Source organism: Lissotriton helveticus, chromosome 1_1 (assembly GCF_964261635.1).
Source record: "Lissotriton helveticus chromosome 1_1, aLisHel1.1, whole genome shotgun sequence".
NCBI classification, from domain to species: Eukaryota; Metazoa; Chordata; class Amphibia; order Caudata; family Salamandridae; genus Lissotriton; species Lissotriton helveticus.
Genome location: NC_136057.1, coordinates 228,488,283 through 228,506,598, shown reverse-complemented (window position 1 = coordinate 228,506,598; position 18,316 = coordinate 228,488,283). Strand labels below are relative to the sequence as shown.

The 18,316-nt window shown below is 43.2% G+C and overlaps 1 protein-coding gene across 1 annotated transcript in view; it reads right to left on the bottom strand.

Annotated features, from left to right (window-relative positions):
* Window positions 1-657: 657 nt before the first annotated feature.
* Window positions 658-18,316, bottom strand: part of LOC144760988 (olfactory receptor 5AP2-like) — a 29,019-nt gene continuing 11,360 nt past the window's right edge. Inside the window, exon 2 of the mRNA XM_078646564.1 lies at window positions 658-1,618. Coding sequence (XP_078502690.1) covers window positions 658-1,618 — 961 coding nt within the window. The remainder of the gene's footprint in view (window positions 1,619-18,316) is intronic.

Below are 18,316 nucleotides of genomic sequence, written 5' to 3'. Positions count from 1 at the left end.
ATCTCTGGATTTCCAGCGATAGTCACGCATTTCGCCGCTATCGCTGGATATTTTAGCACGATGGAGAAAAACGTTGCTAATAGCATGTTTTCTCCACTAAAATATCCAGCGATAGGCAGCGATAAAAATGAACGCACTAAGCGCATTTAGCGATAAATATCGCTACTCCTTGATAATATGCCCCTGTGTTCTTACATGTGCATTTTACCCCACTCTAAGGCGAAAGCTGCTGACATTTTTTAACCTGATGTGTGCACATGACCCATATCTGGAATACGACTGGCAGTGGTGGGAGTAACTGTTTTTCTGTGAGGTCACAGTGGGTTTGTGCCTGTTCAAGGTAAGCATTGTCTGCTCCCTAAACTGCTGCAGGAGTTGTGCAGGTGCTGGGTTGCAAGCTGTTGCGCTATATAAATAGTGAAAACATAACTTAACATAACATAACATGCTGGTTACTGCCCTTGCACCTACCCCTGGACCAGTAGATAGATAGGCTGATGACTCTGGGACGGGAATTACTTGGTCTGAGTTTGTGAATTGTATGAAATTGTCAAAGATTCACTAGTAACTTTTCAAAATGTACTGAATTAAAGTCCCACATGTTCAGCTCTTCAGTTGTATTCTTTATACTATTTTGAAAGGCCATGGTAGCAATCATTACTGAAAATAAGTAATCTGGCGCACTATCTTTCTCAAAGCCGCTTTCACTTCATTGTTTCTCAGGCTGTAAATGAGAGGGTTCAGGGCAGGAATTATGAGAGTAGGGATCAGAGCTATTCCTTTATATTGCTGTTCTGAAGAGCTTGAATCGGGGAGCATCCCCAAGAAAAAACAGCTGCCAAAGTAGAAAAAGACTGAGGTGAAATGTGAGATGCAGGTGGAGGCAGCCCGGCTCCTTCCAGCTGTGGTGCGGATCTTGAGGATTGTAGCAACAATGTGGGAGTAGGAGAAACAAATAACAAGGAGGGAGCTTGCAACTACTAAAGCTGATAATCCAACGCGTACCAAGTCATTTATTAAGATGTCAGTGCAAGACAGCTTCAGGAGCACAGGGAAATCACAACCAAAGTGGTTTATGACATCAGGACCACAAAAAGATAAACGAAATAAACATCCTACATGAATCAGAGAGTGCAGAAAGCCACCTATATATGATGCAGAAGCCAAGCGGACAGAGAGACTTTTACTCATGATGACTGTATATAGCAGTGGGCTACATATTGCCACATACCGGTCATAGGACATCACCGCCAAGAGGAAGAACTCAGTACCGGCACAAGAAGCAAAGAAGTACACTTGAGTAAAACAGCCATATAAAGAGATTGTTTTCTTCTTACTGAAGAGATCAGCCAAAATCTTGGGTGAGAAAACATTAGAGAAAGAAAGATCCAAGAAGGAGAGCTGAGCAAGAAAGAAGTACATGGGTGTTTGTAGAAGCGAGCTGCACAAAACAGTGACCACGATAATGCAATTGCCCAAAAAGGTAAAGATATAGAGTAACAGGAACAAAATGAAGAGAATCACTTGCAGGCCTGGGTCATCTGTGAGTCCTAACAGGATGAACTCTGTTACACTGCTTCCATTTACTGAATTCAGGACTATTGACAACAACTTCGATCTGAAGAAAAGTACAAATATATGTCTTTAAATTAAAGTAATAAACAAATAATGGCATTATATAAACATTCATCACATTGGGTATATATAAAATAAATGTTTAATTCCAACAAATTGGAGATTTTAAGAATTCTTAGTTACCATGCAAGGTGACAAAATGTAATTGGAATATGCAATTAATTAACACGTTTGCTGTTGAGGCACTTAATGGGCTAGTAGTTTGCTACATTGACTGACATATGTCATCTAACTCTATTCAATGTCGAATACGTTTATAATCCTTGCTACCATCGAGTTCCAAATCATAGTCATGCATTTCCTCCCCTGTCACCACATACATGGTATTCCAGACTTCCTGGAGCCACAGTGTCGAGGGCAGATGTGGCACCCATAATCTCAAACGTCAATCTCTTTGCAAATCCAAGCAGGGGGCTGGCATGAGGTGCTGCTGTTGCCCATTGATTGCCGATTTTCTGTGGTGCAAATGGCTGCATCATGAATAGGATGGCTTCAGTGACTTTGGCACTTTGGGACAAGTAACCAGACAAGATCAATTCAACAGATAGGGACTGCTGGGAAAGCTGTGTACCTCACTATTATGGCTCCTGGAGTACCCTGACTGGCATTTCTTGCTCTTTGCCTAAACCTAAGTTGTCCTTGTCAAAGTTTACCCATGCAGAGGTACAGAATAGGACTTTTTGTTGAAAATGCCCTTTTTTTTTAAGGAATTAGGAAACATGTAATGAGAAATATCACAACAAAATCCAAAGGGGGGACTGGAGATATGAATTTGGAATGTTGAAAGGCTAAAAGCACCAAGAAAAAATAAAACAACAGCCAGAAATCACTGTTCGCATATGACTTGGTCATAGGTGCAATTCAGGCCTACTATGAAGTAGCAGAGGTTGGATACCCCAAATTGGTAAAAGTTTCTACCTTCTGACTTAGTCGTTTTTTTTTTTTAAAGTGGCAAGGTTGAAGGAGGTGTCCTAAAAAGTCCCTTTGAACCAAGAAAACGGGTAGATGAGGTCCCACTAAAGGCAGCGGCTTTGGCAGAAAAAGTTCAGCGTGGCAAATTTAAACTTTTGTGGCTGCTAAAGTCCTCTCGCCTGGCACATACTTCGCACATTTGCCTGAAAAAGATTCCTACCTTCAGAATTGGTCTAATTTTATAGCTGCAAATCTTCCAGTGGTAAAGGGGTAAAGCTATATCCAATGTCCTTCTGATACAAGCTATCTTTGAAAGCTCTTGATGTCTCGGAAGTCCAAAAATGTTCTAAATCCTAACTTTGCAGACTTCCTTCTAACGTTTTCAGGAAATCAGGAACAGTGATTAGTGGGGACAGGACAATCTCTTGCAGAGGTCACCAGTAAGGTTCAGTCCAGTTCCAGTTGTAACTGGTCTACTGTTCACTAAAGGGAAAAATGTCCCTTACAGCTTGTTATGTACCTTCAGTCACACAGGAGATCGGACATCTGACCCTTGAAGTCCACTTTTTAGTCTGGGTAGAAGTAGGACCAGGTTCAGCTCTTCAGGTCTCTTTACAGGTTAAAGACAGCAGGTTCACCACAAATCCAGACAGTGTTCTCAGAATAAGGTGGTGAGGTTCTACTTTTGTTTAATTTACTAGTCAGTTGGTGAGGATGACTCCTGGACAATCCTTCACCAATGAGCGTAAGGTTCCCAAGGTCAAACTTTCCCAATTGTTCCCCAAATCCTGCTTTCCTCACTGCAAACTTCCAAGAATTCACCATTTCCAATACAATCTTACATGAGAAAATCGTTTTGCCCATAGAGGTAGCTTGCAGCATACCTAGAGATGTGTTTAATTAAATGAGCAGTTCCCTCCCACTCAAACACTCTAATCCGGATCTAGGGCCACCTACCTCATCTTCTGAAACTAAAATGAGAGGCCTAAACTGTGTTATTGAGGTTCTTTAAATAATCCTAAAGCCATTTCAGCACTCATCAAAGCAGTGCTACAATGCTAGCTACAGGCATGCCAAGGCTAATTAGCCTACAGGTGCATCAGTCAATGAAAGTATAACTTTGTACATGTTATTTTACAGAAATATTTTATCTCTGTAGATTTTTCCAAATCAAATAGAACATGCAAACATTAAACTTTCACAAGTGTAACTGTTACATACAAGGCTTTTATATAAAAGGCACCCTACCAACTCAGGGGTGACTGACTTAACATTTAAACATAGGGCTTCCCTCCTGTCAAAAGTTCTGCCTGCCACTAAACTATGCACTTTATCACACTGCTCAACATAAATATATTATATTAGCAATAATGACATCATCTGATACGGTGATCAGCTTAGGCTACTGCATGTATGTGGGTGCTACCTTTCCGCAACCAATCTTCAAACCTATGTGACCCTGAATTGAAACACCCCAACATTTGTATGTCTGACCTCTGTTCCACTTAGCCTGGAATTCATCTATACATCTTCAGCTCTCACACACATACAGATCCAAACTCAGACAAATAATCATTTACACATTTTAATCATATCTCTGAAAATGATGGTACAGTGACCTGTATTGGACAGGAATTCCTAAAATGATACATGCTACATCAAGGATGCCAGTCAAACAAGTTAAGGTAACCTACTAAATTCTGTGACATCTTTGTGTTCCTGCATCTCACTGATTGCAATCTCAGAGTCAATATTAAAGTATTTCATCCAACAGAGGCAAAACAAATCAAGTAGCATAATATAAGTGTTGGAAAGTGGATTATTGGTAGGGGTAAGTATGCACCTAACACTAGTTAAAAGGCCACAACCTTGGAGAAGTGTGGCTCAATGTTTAGAGCGGCAGACATTGATGCAGAAGTCTGGCCTGGGACCAGGGTTCAATACCCGCCTCGGCGGGTCTTGGGCTCAATTTCCTCGGACCTGTTATTTCTCGCCTCGTTGCCTATTCTAATCATGGGTCCCACTCTGCAACTCTGGGCAATAGCTTGCTTAATCTCCACAAAGGCCCCAACAATTCTAGGGTGCCTGGCTTCACCTTGGGGGTGCCCAGGAGTGGACATTTCACAGGGAAAAGCCAGGAAGGGTTCCTCAGCGGTATTCGTACAAGCGCTGAGAGGCCTCCGGGTAGTCGTGCGCTATACAAGTACCTCTACATTTACATTTACAACCCACAATATCGTGTCTAATAATGGTCACAGTAAATCAGCCCGTTGTTCAACACATGGTAGCTGACAACGAGCAATCAGGCCTAACTTAGGGCACAGAAGCGTAACGCATTTAAAACACCAATACTTCAAATAAGTAGGACACAACTCCCAATACAAATCCCACACAATGTATAATAATAGGGCATATTTGTATGAACAAATAGACACTAAAATAACAAAAATCCAATGTAGGGAACCAGAGATATGAATTTAATAAATATTAACCTCCTTACCGTGCTATACAGCCAAAAGCACCACTCCGGGGCATCTGTTAGCGCTTGACCGGGACATAATCTAAGTTGGAGGCCAACCAAGATGGAGCCCTGGGTAGACTCTCTAAGAGGTAGGCACCGGACGTAATGCTAACTTCCCGCTTAGAAATATTTCTGGAGATTTGTCTTCTGACGTCCCTTGACCCCCCAGAGCAGTCAGGATTCAGAGAGGATTCACCAGCTTGACATTTAGTGAGGCCCCCGTCAAATCCTGGAAGTCTGGAGCTTTGAATGTTGCAGTATGATCAACCTGAAATCCTGGCTGGTTCGCAGTTGAAGTTAGCCGGCTTGACTCTAGAGGTCAGATGGGTCACATCATGGATCTTTTTCCCAATAATTTCTCCAATGATCAGGTGGTGCTTCCTGACAGTCTCCTTGCAGTTTCAAAGTATCGAATCACCAATTCAAAGGTCTGGAATTTTGTAGATGGGCCTTGGGATGTCGGTACTACAATCCTCAAAATGCATCTGGCCAAATCCTTAAAAGTCTACTAGACACACTCCATGATGGGGACTCTTGGTGGAGATGATGCTCTGTTAACCTGTAGCTTGCAGGGAGTCCACTCCTCAATCCATCTCCACAAGACCTGGCCCTTCGAGCAATAGCAGTGTTCCCCTCACACCTAGCGCCTTGAGACCCTCACGGGTATGTAGTGTGCTTTACAAATGCTATGATTGATTGATTGATTGACACCAGAGTTCAGGTTAGCAGTCTAGCTGCCCACCCCTCTACATAAACAGATGCCCAGCTCAATGCGCAGTGGATGCGCTTGAGGCTACTAAGGTGATTCTGATCAGTACGCTCGGTACTGCAGCTCTGGGAGCGCCTGGTAAAGGGCTCCTTTAATTTAGATGCTCATTTGCTCGCATGCTTTCAACTGTATTTTTAACATTGTAATTCTATACGTTTCCCTCACCTGTACACATTGCAAATAGTTTGTGTGTCTCCCTGGTCCATTGCGGATGGTTCCGATGGTGTGTATCACTTACAACGCAACTTTTACGTCGTAATGCTGTTACAACGCAGCTATTACAACGCAGGATCCATTACATCGGATGCCATTACAACGCATGGCATTACATAGCAGATGGTATTACAACGCATACCATTACATCGTAAATATTGGTAAGTATATAATTTTTTTTTATTTTATTTAATATTATATAATTGATTTAATTATTATTAATTATAAATAAAAATAAATAAAAATATTTATTAATGTATTTAAATATTATAAATTAAATTTATTAATTTAAGTAATTTTTAAAATAAGTATGAGTATAGGAGTATATGTTTTGGGGTACTGAGGTATATGTTTTGGGGTGTTTGGGTATTTTTAGGTTTTAGGGAAGGGTTTGGGTTTTGGGGTACAGGGGTGTTTTTAGGTTTTAGGGCAGGGTTTGGGTTTTGGGGTACATGGGTGTTTTTAGGTTTTAGGGCAGGGTTTGGGTTTTGGGGTACAGGGGTGTTTTTAGGTTTCAGGGTAGGGTTTGGGTTTTGGGGTACAGGGGTGTTTTTAGGTTTTAGAGCAAGGTTTGGGTTTTGGGGTACAGGGGTGTTTTTAGGTTTCAGGGTAGGGTTTGGGTTTTGGGGTACAGGGGTGTTTTTAGGTTTCAGGGTAGGGTTTGGGTTTTGGGATACATGGGTGTTTTTAGGTTTCAGGGTAGGGTTTGGGTTTTGGGGTACAGGGGTGTTTTTAGGTTTCAGGGTAGGGTTTGGGTTTTGGGGTACAGGGGTGTTTTTAGGTTTCAGGGCAGGGTTTGGGTTTTGGGGTACATGGGTGTTTTTAGGTTTTAGGGCAGGGTTTGGGTTTTGGGGTACAGGGGTGTTTTTAGGTTTCAGGATAGGGATTGGGTTTTGGGGTACAGGGGTGTTTTTAGGTTTCAGTGTAGGGTTTGGGTTTTGGGGTACAGGGGTGTTTTTAGGTTTCAGGGTAGGGTTTGGGTTTTGGGGTACATGGGTGTTTTTAGGTTTCAGGATAGGGTTTGGGTTTTGGGGTACAGGGGTGTTTTTAGGTTTCAGGGCAAGGTTTGGGTTTTAGGGTACAGGGGTGTTTTTAGGTTAAATTAAATTAATTATATTATATTAATTACATTTCTTAATTAAAATAATTAAATTAAATACATTATTTTAAATAATTTAATTTAATTACAATCAAAAAAATATTTAAATTAAATTAATTTAATTATAATTATATAAATTTATTAAATAAAAATAATTACTATTTTAAAATGTATTTTAATTAAATTAATTTAATTAAATTAACTTAAATACATTTTTTTTAAAAAGGTATACTTACCTATACTTACGATGTAATGCCATGCGTTGTAATAGCATCTGCTATGTAATGACATGCGTTGTAAAGGTTTGCATTGTAATGGTTCCTGCGTTGTAAAAATTGCGATGTAACGGTCTGCGTTGTAAAATAACGCGTTGTAACATCATAGATCCGGTTCCGATTGTATGGAGGGAGCTGACACCAATTGGAAGTGACCCAAGGCATATTGTGCAAGATGTGGCAAACTATACGGGGTGCAAGATGTCTGAGCTTACCAGATTTTTGTATGAACGGCTCATGTCACTAATCTCCCCAGTAATGGCCAAGCTCGAGCAAATAGATGGTAGACTAAATGTTATTGAAAAATACTTTTCAGATCAAAAAGGTCCATCGCTTTGGATTAATCCACCCGTAGTTCACCCTTTGAGTACAATTACTACCACAGTCAATGATTTGGTTGATTCCATGAAAACCTCTTTCCCCCAAGTTGCAGCCCAAGTCGTAGCACCTAACATTCTATCCGTAGCTATGGGAGCCGCGCAGGGAGCAAAGCAGGGCCCTCGGGGAGTAGTGGGGAGATTAAGCCCTCTAGCACAGACATCTAAAAGTGAGTTTTCATTGCACCTTCCTCCTGAGGCATGCCCGTATACAATTATCCTGGCAAATGTTCCGAAAACCTGTGATGGTCGAGAGGAACACTGGACCACACTAAAAAATTAAAGCCCTCCACTTCCTGACTAATAAAACAGTGTTAGGTGAACACTTGCATAATAGTTTTAAGATGGTAAGGAGGGTATCATGGTTGGGCAAGTCTAAGAAAACCATGGAAGGTGATTGTGTTGTTGTGAGCTTTGGCTGCGCCAGACTGGTTGATGAGATTCTGAGGCAGGTGGGTTCAGCTAGAATTCACCCTGACTATGTAAATGTACTCCCATTGGGGTTTTTCTACCCCCCGCATAATACCAGAGTCATTGGCAAGGGTCAGACCAGTATTCAGACAGTTCCCTTTATCAGCTCATTTGCAACAAGCAAAAGATATGAAGCTTTGAGCTTACTGGATATTAATGACTGACTCGGAGGTGGAAACACCCGGGAACAGGGAACGTCCTGTTTAGTTGATGCTAGTAGAGTGTGCTCACTTTTGGATATTGGGACGTTGGGCTACACTTTGCCCATAGCAATTCACGGTGCCGCATCTACAGGTCTCATAGATATAAATGTCCCTCTGAGAGAACGAGTCCAATTGACAGCTAGAGAAGACGGGGACCCAGTGGCAGGGGGTTCCCCTGACTCTCTAAATAGACCTGCTGACCACAATTTAACATCATTGGTCTCATGGAATGTGGCAGGTTTTAAGAGTAAGGCGTCATCTACAGACGGGCTCACATTCCTAGATGGGAGGGACTTAGTGCTCCTACAGGAAACCTGGTTGCAAACTTCGGAGTATAGACCTGGATTCCTCAGTTTTAGTGTTTTTGCTGTCCCAAGCCTTCACGGAAGAGCAAAAGGTGGACTTTTAACCTTGGTCAGACAAGATAGTAGATATACGGTGATCCAAATAGACTCTAAAAGTAATGACATTTTATTAATTCAAATTAGATGCCCCGACAATAGTGATCTTTTAGTTTACAATGTGTATTCCAGGGGAATGCAGGGCGGGAAACGGTCTAAGACAGTTGATGAATTAGAAACCCTTCTTGAGTTCTATTCACCTAAAGGTAATACTATAGAAGCGGGGGATTTTAATTGTTGTTTCGAACCACTAGATAGCAATGATGTCGACCTCACGCTGGAAGAAGATAGCATATGGAATATCCCCCAGTTGATGGTCTCGCCGATTAAAAAATCGACAGAGGCTGATCTACAGCTTAAGGTCCTGTGTGTGGGATTAGGGCTGAGAGCTTTAAATGGCAGGTCAGCTTCTGATTAATCTGGGGCTTTTACTTTTATTAATGGTATACGTAAGAGCCGCATCGATTACATACTCACCAACAAGGAAAATTGGTCTAATTTAGAGGACATGGTGGTTGTAGAAAGGGTTGAAAGCGATCATGATCCGCTTTGCCTTACATTCACTTTATGGAAACCCCTAAGGGAGGAAATCCTTCCCGCTAGGGTTGACATCGTTTTAACAAACGATGTCAGGCGTATTAGATGGGCGAACTTCTCATTAAGTGAGGCCAAGTTAATAACAATGAGGGAAATGACTATCCAGGCGACAAGTGATCTCCTAAAATGTATAGAACAGGAGGGGGTTGTGGCAGATTTAAATCCGATCCACACACATGTTTTTTAACAAATTTAGGATTTTTTTTATAAAAAAGGGTCCTTTCAAGACAAACAGGCCTGTTAAGAAGGAAGACCAGTGGTATGGAAAGTCATGCAGGTCTGCGTACAAAGCTCTGGCCGTGGCAATAAAAACTGAAGATAGGGCTAGAGTTAAAAGCGCTCGTGCACTTTATAAAAAAGCACAATATGATGCCAAACGTGCCTGGGATGAGGAGTACTGGAGGGAGCTGTACTGCGCAAGTAGGGAACGTTCAATGTGCACTTTTTGGGACATTGGTAAGTGAGGCAGGGGGTCTCAAAGGGGCGAACCAACTAACTATGTTTCGCCGGAACTCTGGGTCTCCCACTATGCCACTCAGTTTGCATCTCATGAAGCGATCATGGAAGTCACTGAGCGTCCCGTGTCGTTTGATATGGGAATAGTTCCCATTCACTTTGAGAGAATAGAGGTTAGAAAGGTACTGAATTGTATCCCCAAGGTCTGGACTCCATCCCAGCTGACCTTTTTTATGAACGATAAAGAGCTCTGGGAACTAAATATTCAATCTCTAGCTAATGGCATTGCAAATGGCTCGACCGTACCAACCACCTGGAAGGGTGCTGAGATCGTACCGATCTTTAAAAAGGGGGAGCGCTCTGATCCAGGAAATTACAGGCCTATTAGTCTGATAGACTGTATCCAGAAGGTGGGGGCAAGGCTTGTTCTACAGAGAATACTATCGTGCAGGATTCTGCAGTCACACAAGCACTATAGACCAAGTTTTTAGATTTCTTTTAAGTTATTGGCGGGTGGTAGTCCTAGAGGGAGGCATGCTATTCGCGGCGTTTGTCGATCTTAAATCGGCGTTTGACTTGGTGCCGCGAGAAAAAATGTGGGTAGCGTTTGCAGAGCAGGGCATGCCATCTAGCATTTTGCTATTTTTTAAAAAAATTACATGAGAACAACTTTGCCCAAATCAGATGGAAGCAACAGGGTTATGTTACAGATAAATTTCCAATACAGAGGGGAGTACGTCAAGGGTGCGTATTAGCCCCAACCCTCTTCTCATTATACATCAACAGGGTGATCAGCTATTTTTCGAGCCGTCCGACCGATGCCCCGCAGTTGGATGGTAGGCTGATCCCCCTGTTGATGTTTGCTGATGACACTCTTCTGATCTCCAAAACGCAGCAGGGCCTTCAACGAGCTATTGATGTGTTTGAGGTCTTCTGAAAGGATCATGGACTTGTAGTCAATGTAAGCAAGACCAAGTTCATGGTACTTCACAAGTCCAAACATGTTAAAGGCAATGTGGAAATGGATAGGGCTAGATTAGATCAGACTCAGGTGTTTTCATACCTGGGTATTACTTTATCATTGAAATTAGATTGGAAACCACACGTTACTCAGTTGGTCACCAAGCATGCTCAGTTAACAGGAGCATTGACTAGAGAATTTTGCCATTCCCATACAAGGCCTATATCACCTTTATTTACAATTTATGATGCCAAAATAGCCACAGCAGTTCTATATGGGGCTGAATTGTGGGGTTTCAGCAATCTTGCTAATTTGACTAGGTCCCTAAATAAGTTTCTTCGAGGGGTAACGGGCCTTCCAGCATCGACCCCGCTGATTCCCATTTACTATGACTTAGGCATACAGCGCTTGGAGGATAAGGCGCATTACAGACCAGTGGCGTACTGGAGGAGGCTGTGAGTTACCCCAGAACTTTCCCAGTATGCGAGGGCCTTCCTGGATGTCAGAAATGCGGACAAGGCTCATAAAATCAAATGTTCAGGGAGTTGAGGGTTATTTATTCTGCCATGGGCCTGGCCAGTTTATGGCAGGATCCTATGGCAAACGCCTTCCCCCCAGAAAAACCCTAAGAGAACTTTACTGGAGCCTGGTCGCACTGAAGAGATTCGGTTCCACCATTGGTCCGTCATTGACTGTGGACTTCTTGGAACTTAAACACTCACCAGTATATGAGGGTTACAGGGATTATATCACTGTCCCGGAGGCTAGAAAGAGATATCATCAGTTTAGGGTGGGAAGCCTTCCAACAAACTCCTTCGCTTCTAAATGGAGAGAAGGACCTGCTCCCACCTGTCCTTTCTGCCCCACCCAGAATGAGACCATTGGACACATCCTATTCACTTGTCCTGAGTATAAAGTTCCGAGACGGATCTGGTTGAAACCTATCTGTTTGCAGCTTAGACTGCAGACAGGTTGTGAGGCCCTAACAATTCTTACAACTGATACTACCCAGTCTGTGGTTATTGCAGTGGCAAAGTTTTTCCATTGGTCTTGGAGAATTCGCATTAGTAAAATATGCCCAAAATGGTCATTTTAGCCTCCCACTATATTCACATATCAGTGTAGTTTTTCTTTTTAATCAAATTTGATTTTAACTTTAGTCTAAAGTGTGTTATGAAAGTTGGAATGTATAACACCTTATATTAAATCGATGTTAAATTATTTTTTTAACTTTGTGGGACCGATGGTTCTGCTGTAATCCCCGGGGACGCTCTATTTATATTTGGGGTTTGTAATTAACTACTGTATATGTATGACCATATTGTACTATTTTTTTATTTTGCTGGAATTTTTTATAACTCTTGTGTCTTTTATGATTCATCATCGAAATAAAGACTTTTGAATTTGACCCAAGGGCATTTCCCCTGAATACCAGAGATGAGGTTAGCAGTCTAGCTGTCCACCTCTCTACATAAACAGATGCTTGGCTCAACGCGCAGCCGACTGTCGCAGCGGGCGTGCCTAAGGAAAGCCTGTCTGCATCCGTCTGCGCCTGGATGTCGCAAGGAGCTAGAACCCCTGATGTTTTTTCCTAACCTACCAAAGTGTGATGATGCCCCTCACACTTATTCTAGTCATGAGTTGGTAAGGATTAAAGACAATTATTTCTCTAGACATCCTGTAAACACTGCATGCATTACACCGTAGAAGGACCTTTCTCATGCAGGTCTTACAGATTCTAGTGTATGGAGCCTACGCAGTCTAAAACTAATAAAACTTCAGCTGACCTGGGAAAAAAACAACCACACTGCATTAATGGAAAAGAAGGTTCTTCACATATCCTCCACTACAACGGAGGCTGGAATTGTTTTCTGGCTAAAGGCAGATCTTTGCCCAAACATGCACTTAATTTGTGTGATCTGCTCTCCTCCACACTCCCACACATTGGGTTTCTGACAGAAACCTGGACTAAACCTTGCTCCTACCCTGCTATTGTGGTGTCACTTCATGATGGCTATCACATTCAAAAATTGGATAGACCCCGCAGGGTGGGAGGGGGATTAGGTATCGTCTTTAAAGACCCCTTCAAAATGTCCATCTTAGACCAACTAGGCAATGACATACTGGAAATTTTAGTCTTCAGAATTGACCTACACTCACAACTTAGTAGGAAAGAAGCTCGGGCCCGATTCACAGAATGAACTTAAGACTCAATCCTAAACTTACTACTATTTTGGTATTCACAGAATGCACTTACTACTTTTGGCATTCACAGAATGAATTTACTACTTTTGGTATTCACAGAAGTTAGGATTTCGTCTTAAGTTTGTCTTAAGACAGACCTAAGACAAACTCCTAACTTCCGTGAATACCAAAAGTAGTAAGTTCATTCTGTGAATGCCAAAAGTAGTAAGTGCATTCTGTGAATACCAAAATAGTAGTAAGTTTAGGATTGAGTCTTAAGTTCATTCTGTGAATAGGGCCCCTCTTGTATATCGACCCCCAGGACCACTTTCTAATTTTGCCCCCCAACTAATGGATCTCATCTCCCTATACGGTATTTCGACCAGAAACTTCTTACTTCTCAGAAATTAAAATGTGCACAGTGATAATCATGCTAACCAAGAGGCTTCCTCACTTTTGACAGACCTATCCATACTTACATTAATTAAGCTAAACAATGAGCCCACTCACTTGGCAGGGCATACGTTAGATTTAAGCCCAACCAACTCCCCCACCATTCTTTGTGGAACAACCTGTCCCCTGATATGATTACATCATTCATTGATAGAATTCCCAAATAATGGCCCCAAAAAACATATTGCTTCCAAATCACACCTTAAAAGGAGGTACAGACAGTGGCACAGACTCACGCCTACTCAGTTTTAAGATACTTTCATACAGCCCCAGAATTCTGATTCTGACAGTGTGGAGGAGCACTTAGCCTCCTTCAATGCCAGCACGAAATAGACTGTCGACCTCTTAGCCCCCCTGAAACAGTGCCCAATTTACCTATGAGTCCCAATCTCTGGCCTGAAAAAAGTCATTGCAAAAAACTTGAATGCCACTGGCGCCTTTCACATGACTTGCAAGATAAAGAAAGATTCAAACATGCACTGGCACAATACCACAAAAACCTGAAAAACGCCCGGAAAACACATATTACATTGCAAATTGAACAAACAGAGAACTCCCCTAGAATGCTATACCAGGTTTTAAAGTCTTTTACCAACCCTAAGGAGTGTGACTTTGAAGAGGCCTCATCTCAAGCCTTATGCGACAACATAGCAAATAATTTAACCCAGAAAATTGAAATGATTTACAACAAAATCACTTCTGCTAATGGCTCCCGGATAGCCCCCAAAATAGACTTTTCACCGACTATTCCTAATGTTTTAACACTGGAGAATTTCCTGCCACTTACGCCAGAGGAGGTAGAGGCTCTACTAAAAGTAGTCAAATCAGAGTCTGCATTAGACCTAATCCCTGCCAAGACCACCTCCCTGCTATCCAAGCATCTCGCTGTTCCCATCTGCTCTATTCTCAACAGTTCCATGAAGGAAGGTTGTCTCCCTCTAGAGTGGAAAGCAGTGCAGATTATACACATCAGTAAAAATCATAAAGCACCCCTTGAAGACGTATCTAACTATCACCCTATCTCTTTGCTCCCCCTAAAGAGCAAACTCCTGGAAAAGCATATTAACAAGCACTTGTCAGAATTTGTTGAATCCCCGAACTGTCTCGATCTCTCTCAATCAGGATTTTTGACCCAGACATAGTATAGAATCTACATTTGTGGCAGTTACTGATGGCATCAGAACATAGGTGGATAATGGTAAAGCAGTACTTTTGGTGCTGCTTGACCTGTCTGCAGCATTCAATACCATCTCCCATCAGACACTACTCAGGAGACTTAGAGATATAGGCCTCCAAGGGAATGATTTGAAAGGGATGTCTAATTTCCTGTCCGATCGAACCCAGACTATTAACTTGGGCCCTTTTTGCTCGCAGACCACAAAAGTATCCAAGGGAGTACCTCAGGGCTCCTGTTTGAACCCCACTTTATTTAGCATCTTTTAAAAAAAATATATTTTATTAAGAATTTACTTCTGGTACAAAATAACAGTAAATGTTTTCGCACATTATTCCAGCTGGCACGATTAAATGGAAATACAATAAATATGATAAATAGACATTAAATATTTACATACACTTCCACAATCAGAAAAAGTGATAAAAACCACCATGCATATCAATAGGTTATACAAGCAAATATATACTAACTTATATTTGCAATCGTGAATCCCTCCAAGCTTTCATGGGAGCCCAGATATTTAGCCCAAGCTCCCGTGTTTTCCTACCCTTATATTCATATAGTGTGGACTCAATGTTATGTATACCCAGGAGCCTGGACAGCCACATCTGAAATGAGGGGGCGACAACGTCCTTCCATGCTGCTGATGTAAGAATGCACAGCACTGCCACCGAAATAAAAACAAACGCTTCAATCTCTTTATTTAAACCCAGCTTACTTTCACTCCCTAAGATCATTAAGGTCGGGGATAGACTGATCCTAGAGCCTAGCAGCCCCTCCCAAAATGTTTCTATCTCCCCTTTGATTATATTTAACTTCTCACAATGATAAAACATGTGCAACAGATCAGCAGGACCTTTCAAATATCTGGGGCATCTATTATCTTCCCTTTTACCCCAGTCAAATAATTTAGAGGGCATAAAATAAAGATTAAATAATGTTTTAAAATGCTGTGTGTTTAAATTAGAAGAGCGTAGAATCTTCCTATCTAATTGTAGTGCGTTATCCAAAACCACATCTGGATCTTCCAATTTTATGGCCCAGGAAGCTTCCTTATTTTCCAGATCATGTTGGATCCCAGATATTAAGATCTTATAGATAATTTTTATCCTACGGCCCCCTTTTAGCAAGTACTACACAGATTACCAGAGGAAATCCGGGGTCTTTTAGATTTGATTATTTGTGAAACCTGAACAAATTTGAGGCCTTGGCTACCCGGGATACCATATTTCTGCTGTATCGTACAAAAACTCATCACACCCTCTCCCTCCAAAATATCACCTACTGTCCGGATACCCTGCTGTTCCCAGTATTTCCACGCGCCATCTATACTTATGTTTGGGAAGAACCCTGACTTCCAAGGTGGTGTATGAAAGTTGATCTTTGGGATTAGTAAAATCTTTTGTACTGCTTTCCACATCTGCCAAGCGCTATCCAGTATCTTACAGCGCATATTCTGAAAATACCTATGATACATTTTCCTTAGCAGAACCCCCATTGCCTCCCTCCCCAGTAATAGTTCATATATAGAAGGGATATTTTGATTACTATGTGAGAAACCTTGGGGGTGTGGTTCATTTGAAGATGTTTAGTCATCAATGGAGCGCACACCGCTAGCCCCTCCGCCGGATCGCCCCTCGGGACTCTGGTACTTGTAGTTCTTTAGTGGATCACCCAGGTGGGTGCAAGTCGGTACTTGTTGGACTGATGAATCTCTAGACCCGATACATGTCCCGGGTTTTAGGATATCGCCCGAGACATGTCTCGGGTTTCGGAATAACTTCCCTCATCAGTAGAGAAAGATAGTTAGGGGTGTAAGAGAAGGCCGCCACACAACAGTCAAAGGCCTCGATGCCGGAACCGGCACGCAGGTGCGTCGTCCAAGAGCCCGTCGGGCCAAAGCTCAAGGGAGCCATATTGTGTTTAGTCATCAATGGAGCGCACAACGCTAGCCCCTCCTCCGGATCGCCCCTCGGGACTCTGGTACTTGTAGTTCTTTAGTGGATCACCCAGGTGGGTGCAAGTCTGTACTTGTTGGACTGATGAATCTCTAGACCCGATACATGTCCCGGGTTTTAGGATATCGCCCGAGACATGTCTCGGGTTTCGGGATAACTTCCCTCATCAGTAGAGAAAGATAGTTAGGGGTGGAAGAGAAGGCCGCCACACAACAGTCAAAGGCCTCGATGCCAGAACCGGCACGCAGGTGCGTCGTCCAAGAGCCCGTCGGCCCAAAGCTCAAGGGAGCCATATTGTGTTTAGTCATCAATGGAGCGCACACCGCTAGCCCCTCCTCCGGATCGCCCCTCGGGACTCTGGTACTTGTAGTTCTTTAGTGGATCACCCAGGTGGGTGCCAGTCGGTACTTGTTGGACTGATGAATCTCTAGACCCGATACATGTCCCGGGTTTTAGGATATCGCCCGAGACATGTCTCGAGTTTCGGGATAACTTCCCTCATCAGTAGAGAAAGATAGTTAGGGGTGGAAGAGAAGGCCGCCACACAACAGTCAAAGGCCTCGATGCCAGAACCGGCACGCAGGTGCGTCGTCCAAGAGCCCGTCGGCCCAAAGCTCAAGGGAGCCATATTGTGTTTAGTCATCAATGGAGCGCACACCGCTAGCCCCTCCTCCGGATCGCCCCTCGGGACTCTGGTACTTGTAGTTCTTTAGTGGATCACCCAGGTGGGTGCAAGTCGGTACTTGTTGGACTGATGAATCTCTAGACCCGATACATGTCCCGGGTTTTAGGATATCGCCCGAGACATGTCTCGGGTTTCGGGATAACTTCCCTCATCAGTAGAGAAAGATAGTTAGGGGTGGAAGAGAAGGCCGCCACACAACAGTCAAAGGCCTCGATGCCAGAACCGGCACGCAGGTGCGTCGTCCAAGAGCCCGTCGGCCCAAAGCACAAGGGAGCCATATTGTGTTTAGTCATCAATGGAGCGCACACCGCTAGCCCCTCCTCCGGATCGCCCCTCGGGACTCTGGTACTTGTAGTTCTTTAGTGGATCACCCAGGTGGGTGTAAGTCGGTACTTGTTGGACTGATGAATCTCTAGACCCGATACATGTCCCGGGTTTTAGGATATCGCCCGAGACATGTCTCGGGTTTCGGGATAACTTCCCTCATCAGTAGAGAAAGATAGTTAGGGGTGGAAGAGAAGGCCGCCACACAACAGTCAAAGGCCTCGATGCCAGAACCGGCACGCAAGTGCGTCGTCCAAGAGCCCGTCGGCCCAAAGCTCAAGGGAGCCATATTGTGTTTAGTCATCAATGGAGCGCACACCGCTAGCCCCTCCTCCGGATCGCCCCTCGGGACTCTGGTACTTGTAGTTCTTTAGTGGATCACCCAGGTGGGTGCAAGTCGGTACTTGTTGGACTGATGATTCTCTAGACCCGATACATGTCCCGGGTTTTAGGATATCGCCCGAGACATGTCTCGGGTTTCGGGATAACTTCCCTCATCAGTAGAGAAAGATGGTTAGGGGTGGAAGAGAAGGCCGCCACACAACAGTCAAAGGCCTCGATGCCAGAACCGGCAAGCAGGTGCGTCGTCCAAGAGCCCGTCGGCCCAAAGCTCAAGGGAGCCATATTGTGTTAAGTCATCAATGG